Raw genomic sequence first — 9,246 nt, 5'->3', positions numbered from 1 at the left:
CTGGGATTTGAACTCTGGACCTTCAGAAGAGCAGTTGGGTGCTCTTACCCACTGAGCCATCTCACCAGCCCCGTCTGTGGGAGTTTATTTTAACTGTCAACTATGAAAAAGGTCTCAACCCACTGAGGGCAGATGGATCCCCTGGGCAGGTGGTCTGAGACTACAAGGAAGCTAGCTAAGGCCTGGGCAAGCTGGCTCAGTGGTCAAGTACTCTTGGTGCTCTTGCAGAGGACCTGGTTTCAACTCCTGCACCCACATGGCAGCTCACAACTATCTGTAACTCCAGGCCTAGGGGAGCTGACATCCTCTTCTGACCTCTATATGCAGATGGTCCACATACATGCAAACAAAAGACACATATACATACAATTAATAAAAAAGAGAGAGAGCTAGTGAAGGTCTGGAGGGATGGCTCCATGGTCACAAAGACACACTACTTTTGCCAAAGACCCAAGTTCTGTTCTCAAGACTACTACTACCTGTAACTCAAACTCCAGGAACACAAGGTACCTGCCCCCTCTCCCAGCATCTGCAGGCATCAAGCACACACACGATGCATAGACATACACCCATACAAAACAGCCATATATATCAAATAAACAAATAAAAATTGTCAGGAATGGTGGTTCACACCTCCAGTGCTAGTGTTTTTGAGGCAGAGGCAGGTGAATCTCTAAGTCTGAGGTCAGCCTGATCTACCCAGGAGGGGCAGAAGCCAGCCTGATCTACCCAGGAGGGGCAGGTGGCACATGCCTGGTGACCAGAGTTGGTTCGCTCTTTTTCACTATATGGCTTTGGGAGGCTGGACTCTGATCATCAGACCTGGTGACAGCCCCTTTGCCCACTGACCCATCTTCTCACTTTCTGTGGTATGGAGTAGGTTGGAGTGTGTCCCCTATGAACGAAAATTTCCTGAAAATGCCAAACTTGTGCTGGACAGTTACAGATGAACAAGACTGGGGAGAGTTGGAATGCTGCAGATCAACAGCCCAAATTATCCTGTGCCGTGTTCAGTCCTGCCTGGCCACATCATTCACCTCCTCCGTGACCCTTGATCTAATGTCATTTTGATTACCAGATAAAGCCTTGGCATTTATTATTTTTTGTTTGTTTTAAATTTTATTTTATTTTATGTGTATGGGTATTTTGCATGTCTGTCCACACAGAGGCCAGAAGAAGGCACAAATCCCCTGGGACTGGGGCTACAGAAGTTGTGAGTCAGTACGTGGTTGCTGGGAATTGAAACCTAGTCTCTGGAAGAGCAGCCAGTGCCCTAAAGGCTGGGCGCTCTCTCCAGCCATAGTCCGCTGGTTTATTATGCCATGGTTGTTGGGTGTTCTCCGTTGTGGTGTGAGGGTGGAATGACTCCCAGATGTTTGCACACTTGGTGGCCAGCTGGTGGCACTCTTTGGGTAGATTGTGGAACTTTTTCAAGCTGGACCCTTTTAGAGAAGGTAGGCTGCTGGGGTTGGGTAAGCTCTCAGCTTCCTGGCTGGGGATGTGATTAACCAGGCTCCTGCTCCTGTGATCCTGTCTGGATCCTTGCTGTGGATTGTATCCATCTGAAATTGTGAACCAAAGTTAACCCCGTCTCCTCCAAGTTCTTGTCTTGGGGTCATTTACCACGGCGACAAGGACAGCTGTAAGGCTGCCTCCCATTGTGTCCAAGTGGTTCCTGGGTGTCAGTGTCACAGGTCAGCCCCTTCGCTAGCACTCAACCTATTCTGCCTTTCCTCACTGCTCTTTTCAGTTTACACTGCATCTGAGAGCCTCATTATGCCAATGCCACCTAGAAGAGCTGTGAGCTCCCTGAAGACTGCAGGGTGAAGGTGTTGGAGAATTCCCCACAGCTGGCAGCGGCCTCACGGAAGAGCCCAAGACAACACATGAATCCCTGGCTTGGAAGGGATCTTTCAGAGTTGGCTGTGACTGCACCGCAGAGGTGACCACCCAGCCAGCCCCTTGCCCCTTTATATTTCTACCAGCATGAAAGACAGACCTAAGACCATGAGAGGAGGTGACCTCAGACAGAGACCTGGAGTGGCCAGCAGAGCATGGTGGCCATGCCTTTAATCTCAGGAGGAGGCATAGGCAGGTGGACCTCTGCCAGTCGAGTCCAGCTGTGAGTTTTAAGATAGCCAGAGCTACACAGAGACCGAGACAAATAAATGAGCAATAGCAGCAAGGACAACCTGATTCAAAGTCCAGCTGGATGTGGTGGCCATGTCTTTAATGCCAGCACTCAAGAAGCAGCACCAGTCACATCTCTGTGAGGGGTTTGTTGTTGTTTTGATTTTTTGAGATAGGGTTCTTTTGTGTAGCTCTGGAACTTGCTGTGTAGACCAGGCTGGCCTCAATCTCACAGAAATCTGCCTGCTTTTTTCTCTGTAATACTGAGAGTAAAGGCATACAGCACCACTGCTTGGTGGATCTCTGTGAGTTAAGGCTAGCCTGGGGGTACAAGATGGAGCTCCAAGCCATCTAGGGCTGCAGAGTAAGAGCCTGTCAGAGAGAGAGAGAGAGAGAGACAGAGAGAGAGACAGAGACAGAGAGAGAGACACACACACACAGAGAGACAGAGAGAGAGACAGAGAGAGAGACACAGAGAGAAAGAGAGAAAGATTCTACCAGTTAACATAGAATGTGAAACTTTCAGGAAGAAACAAAGAGGGGAGGGAGCCAGACAGATTGCTCAGTGGTTATGCACACTTAAAGCTCCTGCAAAGGACCCACTTTTGGTTCCCAACACCTATACTGGGCAACGCACAACTACCTGTAACTCCAATTCCTCAGGCACCTGACTGACTTCCTCTGACACTAGGTACACATATGGTGTACAGGCCTACATTCAAGCACCAATTCATACACATAAAATAACAATAAGTGGATCTTTTAAAAAAATGTTTAAAAAATAAAGCAATACAAAAGAGAGGGAAGGGGATGTTCAGTTGGTAGAGTGCCTGCCTGGTACACACCAAGTCCTGGTCCATTCACCCCTAGAACTTTATAAACAGCGTGTGGTTGTGCACACTTGTGATCCCAACACTTGGGTAGTGGAGGCAAGAGGATCAGAAGTTCAAAGTCAACCTTAACTACACAGCAAATTCAAGCTCAGCTCGGACTATGTGAATTCCTGTCTGGAAAACAAACAAATGATACTAAGAAGACACAAAACAAAAAGATGCTAAAAGATACTAAAACACAAATTCAAATGAGAAGAAACTAGTTGGAAACAAATGGTCACTTGGTATCTTTGCTGGTTTTGTTTAGTATTTGCTAATTCAAAGGGCATTTTTGTTTGTTTGTTTGTTTTGTTTGTTTGTTTTTTTTTTTTTTTTAGGGTTTCTCTATTTCTCTGTGTAGCCCTGGCTGTCTTGGAACTCACTCTGTAGACCAGCTGGCCTTAAACTCACAGAGATCTGCCTGTCTCTGCTTCCCAAGTGCTGAAACTAATCCCTAAAAGTCTTTTGCCAGCACTGAAATAAATCAGCAACAGAACTGAAAAACATGAGAGAACTGCATAGCCCGCTTAGCTGGAGGTGAAAAGCATCAAGAAATGATGAAATCGCTCATTCAGAAGACACGAAGGGATCATAGAGATCATATCAACCTTTAAAAAGTGGGAGCAGACGCCACTCCCAGCACTCGGGAAGCAGGGGCAGGCAGATCTCTGAGTTCGAGGCCAGCCTGGTGTACAGAGCAAGTGCCAAGACAGCCAGGGCTACACAGAAAAATCCTGTCTCCCAAAATCAAAATAATTAAATTAATTAATTAATTTAAAAAATAAAAAGGAGAGGGAGGGAATGTCAGAAAGTAGATAAGAGAGGGATAGAGGGTGCTCTGAAGACGGAGCCTGAGGAGTCAAACTCTCCTCAGCTGCCCACACGAGTCTCTCCTCTCCTGCAGCTTCTCCTGCTCTCTCCTTTTACTCTCTTCTCTAATCTCCACACAAACAAAATTCTGTCTCAAAGAAAGGTTACAGATCCCAGAGAGGAGAAGGCTCTGACCTTACCTGAGCTGTCTGGCTGAAAAATTTGATTATGGGGTCTCTAGAGAGCAACCAGGACTCTTGGAGATTTTTAAAAATTACATTTATTCCAGTGTGTGTGTGTGTGTGTGTGTGTGTTGGGGGCAGGTTGTGTATGCCACAGCGTACACATGGATGGGTGAAAACAGCTCTTTTTTTTTTTTTTTTTTTGGTTTTTCGAGACAGGGTTTCTCTGTATAGCCCTGGCTGTCCTGGAACTTACTTTGTAGACCAGGCTGGCCTCGAACTCAGAAATCCGCCTGCCTCTGCCTCCCGAGTGCTGGGATTAAAGGCGTGCGCCACCACGCCCGGCTGTGAAAACAGCTCTTAACAACTGAACTCAGGTCATAGGTTAGCCAGAATTGGATGCAAGTGCTTTTACTCACTGGACCATCTCGCCATCCTGTCTCTTCTTCATAAAGCACCTGGTCCCAGCTAGTTCATGACAGTATTAAAAGTTAGGCTAACGCAGGCCCTAACCTCCCTCTTCCCCCAGGTTGTCTCCATGGATTAGGAGACATCATTCCGGTGTGATGTGGGTCAGCTCAGCAGGGTCCCGTGCGGTTCCTTCTTCTTGCTGCTTTCATTCCCACCTCTCAGGGCTTTGCACACAGGCTGCTCTCAGCCTGGGGGTCCTTTCCCTTCTGTGTCCACACAACTCATGGTACCACCTACATCAGAGACTGGAGTGGTCTTTTTTTGTACGTGTAAACCTCTCATCCCTTTGGTTGGAGGGGTGTCTGGCACACCTGAGCTGTGTACTAAATCTTTTCCCAGATGCAAGAATGAAGAACTAGTTAAGAACAGGGGTCCCCATGACAACCGACCAGGAAGAGTTCTGATCTTCTGCTTCCCCCTCCAAAGCATCATCTATCCCCCACCCCACCCCCACCCCCTCAGGTCGGCGGCTTACCCTTGGCAATTTTGATATCCAGGGCAGTTCGGATTAGAGCCATCAGGGTGGAGTTGAAGTGAACTGTGTTGTCATCTGCTACCGGCAGGTCCATCCGCAGGAGTCTCTGTAGAAAACCCCGGGTGAGGACAGTCATTCTCAGGCTCAACCAGCACCTTGCAAGCCAAATTCACCTGACCCAGGAAGCCCCAGGAAGAACTCTGAAGTTGGGGCAACTCCCTCTATGGTCACCGAAGCCAGCGCAGAATTTCTCATTTCCCCTGCACGGAGCTGCAAATGAATCCAGGGCTTTCTAAGCTGCTGTCCCTACCTTGCCATCCTTTCTTTTTTTTGAAGACAAAGTCTTCCTCCTGCCTTGGCTTCCTGAGTAGCTGGGACGCCAGGGCTTGCTACCATTTTTAACCCAATTATTTGTTTGTTTCTGTTTTGAACCCTGCCTGTGGGACTTGAGGTCCAGGGGTCCGGAGTTCCTGCCCCAGGTTCTTGCCCTGCCTCAGAGTTCTTCTCAGAGGCTCCCTCTCGTGTCCACCCAAAGAGAAAGAGCAGAAGGCAGATGTCAGCAGCATGTGCGTGCAGCAGCCTCAAGGTGGGGTCCACGGCCACAGCCGCCGCTCCCCGCCCCCACCCCCTGCTCGGCCCAGAACGGGCAGATGGTAGGCACCCAGCCGCACCATTCCATCCTCAGAAGCGGCAGGCACCTCCCCACGCAGGCCCCTGGTGGACATGCAGCGAGGCCTACACAGAGCGGTACAAACGGGCACATGCAGACGGAATCTCGAGACTCATTCATAGCTCCGTGGGAAGTGACTGTCGGGGCTCGCCGGATCATGGCTGTCTGTGCAGTAGCAGGGAAAGGGGGCGAGGGGCATTCCTGAGGCCCAGGGAAGGAATTCTGTGTCCCAGACAGGAGTTCTGTCTTGCTTGGTGGCTTGGGGAGGGGGAAATGTTGGGCTTCGATGTGCCATTGGCTTGGGGAGATGTTAAGGGCAAGTCTGGGGCTCACCAGGGGATTCACAGAGTGGGAGCCAGTAAACCAGGGGTAGGGAAGGAAGTGGGATGTTGGAGTGGGGCAGGGACAGAGGCAGTGAACAGAAAGGAGGGCAGTGTGCACACTTGGGCCGATGTGCACTGCACAAAGGGCTCTTTGCTGGGAAATCACAGACTGCGCAGCAAAAAAGTGTATTCTCTGTAGCACACTTTCCCAGCAGTGTTCTGAAAATACGCTACTTTAAATGTACACAAAGGTGCCTCAGGGAGCACGTTGGTTTCCAGAGATCAGGATGGGGCTGGGGGCGCGGGGGGGGGGTGACAGAGGGACAAGAGGGACACTTGTGGGGAGAGGTTGAAATCTTAGAGGGAAACTGCCACATCGGGCTTGGGTAGTACGGGAGGGAGAAGGGGATACAGGTGGAGGGGAAGGCTGGGCTACGGAGTCACTTCTAGGGCATGGGGTTTGAAGGTCATCCCTGGCCATCTCGAGGATGAACTGAGGGAGCAGATGTCCTCCAGGGCCGGGGGAGATTCCAGGACAGAAGTCTAGAGGAGCAGCAATCTCCTCGCTCCCTCAGCTGGCATACGCCCCTCCCACCCCCAGGCCCCTCCAAGGCAGCGTGCAAGGCCTGATTGGTGCACCACGTTCGGGGTTGGGGCGGCTGCAGCCCTCCTGCTTGCTCTGAAACAATGGAGTGGAGAGGCATGTTGGGGCATCTTGGGTAGATGGGTGGCATGATTCAGGGCTGGGAAGACAACTTCAGGGCGGGGTTGGGGGGGAGGGGAGGGGGGAACTCAGCTGTGAGAGGTGTCAGATCTCCAGGGCCCTAAGTCAGAGGTCAGCTTCAGATGTGGGTGGGGAGGCCAGGGCCTAGGGCTCAAGGCACAGAACACAGTCTGGCCTGGGCCTGGGGAGGGGCGGGGCATGTTTTTGGATGGGCAGAGACATACAATTTGGCTTCCCAAGGGTGGTCTTGTGGGTGCTAGGGGGATTGTAGTGCTCCCTCCCCCTCCCCGTGGCTTGTTGGCCATAATGGAGTCTCAAAACACGCAGACACTCATCAGAAAGGACACAGCGCGCTGCTGAGAGTCGAGGGACGCTCATGACTCAGTTACTCGAGAAAAGAAAAAAAGAAAAAAAAGAAGAGGAATGTTGGCAGAAGACTCGTTGGGTGTTGTAGTCACCACCGAAAAATCCCCAGCTCTGGGACATCGGTGTTGGCAAAGATAGACTACCTTGTAAGCCACTCTGGCCGGGCACTTCTTCCCCAGACCCAGGGGCGGGGACATGTGTCTCAGCATCTGATACATGTCCGGGTAAGGCATGCGACCCCTGGCAGCACCAAAAACAAAAAACAGGACGGGTGGGTGGGGCAGAGAACAAAAAAGGGTGAGGGGAAAGGCGGAGAAGAAACAGAAAAAGAAGAAAAAAAAAAAGAAAAAAGAAAAAAGAAAAAAAAACCACACGAGCCGAAAAAATAGAGAAAGAGGCAGAGGACAATAAAATGGATATATTAAATAAATGGAAAAGAGGAGAAAAATGGAAGAAAAGGTAATTAAAAATGATTATTTCACTGCTTACAAGCAGGCAGAGAGAGAGAGAAAAGAGAAACAGTCAGATTCCACTTGGGCTCCAAGCTGTGGCTCAGCTAGGTGCAGAGCTGCAGGGTCTTACTGTTTAGGGGCCGAGTGTCTGGTTTGGCTGAGGCTGGTCTCTGAGGGGGCCTGGGTGAGGAGCTAGGGCAGGGCATGGCCGTTGGGAAGAGGGCTGGAGGCTTCAGGAGGTAGGGAGTGGGGAGGAGGGAGTTGGGAGAGGGAAATGCAAAATTACAACTCCCCCAAGGGATGCATCTGCTTTGGGGGTGTCATTGAGACCACGGGATGGCAGCTGCAGCTACGAGCAAGCACATGTTCAGAAGGAACAGGGAGATGTGTCCCATGCGTCGTGGAGTCTGCATGGCCGCATTCTGGAGGCTAAGAGTTTGCTAGTTTAATGCAAGAGAGAGAGAGATGGCTCTGTTTTTGAGAAATATATATATATGAAATATATATATGGAAGACCCCAAGCCACACTCATTCAACCGATGCTAGCAGGTTTTAGTGGAAATCAAACCTTGCAAGCAACCCTATGAGGACATTTCTTGCCTAAGCCGAGAGGGGGCGATATTACTCGCAATAAACTGTACATGTCCTTATAGTGAATGCGGCCGCTGAAAGGAGAAGAGAGGGGTTAGTGGAGGTCCTGGGTTGGTTCCCATGAACAGGGCTTCCCAAGCACACAGTGAGACCAGGGAGATGAGGCTGAGACCTCCTCATTTGAAGGAGTGGGAACCTGGGACGGTAAAGGCTTTGATGCGTTTACAGACGTTTATGCACCCGCCCTTAGGGACAGAGGTTTTTATGGGGCATGGGCGCTGGAGGTTCTAGGCAGTGGCCTTTCTACCCAGGGCTCCTTTGTGCATCTATTTCCTTTCGCATTTACATAGGCTACACTGATGTGGGTGGGTATGTGGCCTAGAGGAAGGGACAGCATCCCACTGTAGTGACCTAAAATCAAAAAGGAAGAGTTAAAAAAGGCCCCCAAACCAGCCCCAGCAACATGCCTTGCCCAAGCCTCTCCAACTCAACGAGGGCTTGTCTGGGGCTGCTGCCACTGGAGAGACAGACAGATAGCTCTCTGCATCTTCCTGTGGGTCTCTCCTCCACAGCTGAGACCAATGGAAGCAGAGCACAGACCACCGGGGACCCCACCCACCAACACTCCTTCATCCCTGTGCCCAGGATGAGCTAGAATCCTTGTTCTGCCACTTCAGAGGTATTGCCTCGGTACACTCCACGGAGTCTAAGAGGTGTGTGATCTCCTGTGGGTTAGTGCACGGTGTGCTGGGAGTCTCTGTGAGATAGGGAAACTCAATCTTGCCTTCATCAGTAGGATGCAAGCTCCCCTCCCCCCGTCCTGTGTGATCTGCCTGTGAGACCTCCCTGAAGGCTTTTATTTTATTTTTCCAGGTGTGGGAGATGGGACTAAGGGCCTCAAATAGGCTAGGCAAGAGTCTGCCACCCAGCCACATTCTTAGACCTTGACATTTTTTATTTTAATAAGAAATGTACTGTTTTCTATGTACATGTGTGTGGGTGCCTACAGAGGCCAGAAGAGGTCATAAGATCCCTTGGGGCTGGACTCTAAGACACTGAACCTAGGTTCTCTGCAAGGGCCTCAAGTGTTTTTCACCATGGAGCTCTATCTCCAGACCCATTTTTAAATTAAGAAATTACACCCTGTGTGTGTGTGTGTGTGTGTGTGTGTGTGTGTGTG

The 9,246-nt window shown here is 50.3% G+C and overlaps 1 protein-coding gene across 6 annotated transcripts in view; it reads right to left on the bottom strand.

The window, feature by feature from the left end:
• Cacna1a (calcium voltage-gated channel subunit alpha1 A) overlaps nucleotides 1-9,246 on the bottom strand; it is a 293,753-nt gene that overhangs the window by 14,040 nt on the left and 270,467 nt on the right. For all 6 annotated transcript variants that reach the window (XM_029480502.1, XM_029480505.1, XM_029480504.1 and 3 more), the window contains 2 exons: nucleotides 8,044-8,140; nucleotides 4,941-5,046 (listed from right to left, as the gene is read on the bottom strand). In XM_029480502.1, coding sequence (XP_029336362.1) covers nucleotides 4,941-5,046; nucleotides 8,044-8,140 — 203 coding nt within the window. The remainder of the gene's footprint in view (nucleotides 1-4,940; nucleotides 5,047-8,043; nucleotides 8,141-9,246) is intronic.

This window comes from Mus caroli, chromosome 8, assembly GCF_900094665.2.
Source record: "Mus caroli chromosome 8, CAROLI_EIJ_v1.1, whole genome shotgun sequence".
Taxonomy (NCBI): Eukaryota; Metazoa; Chordata; class Mammalia; order Rodentia; family Muridae; genus Mus; species Mus caroli.
The sequence above is the reverse complement of the archived record's forward strand: the minus strand, read 5'-3'. Positions and strand labels throughout refer to the sequence as shown.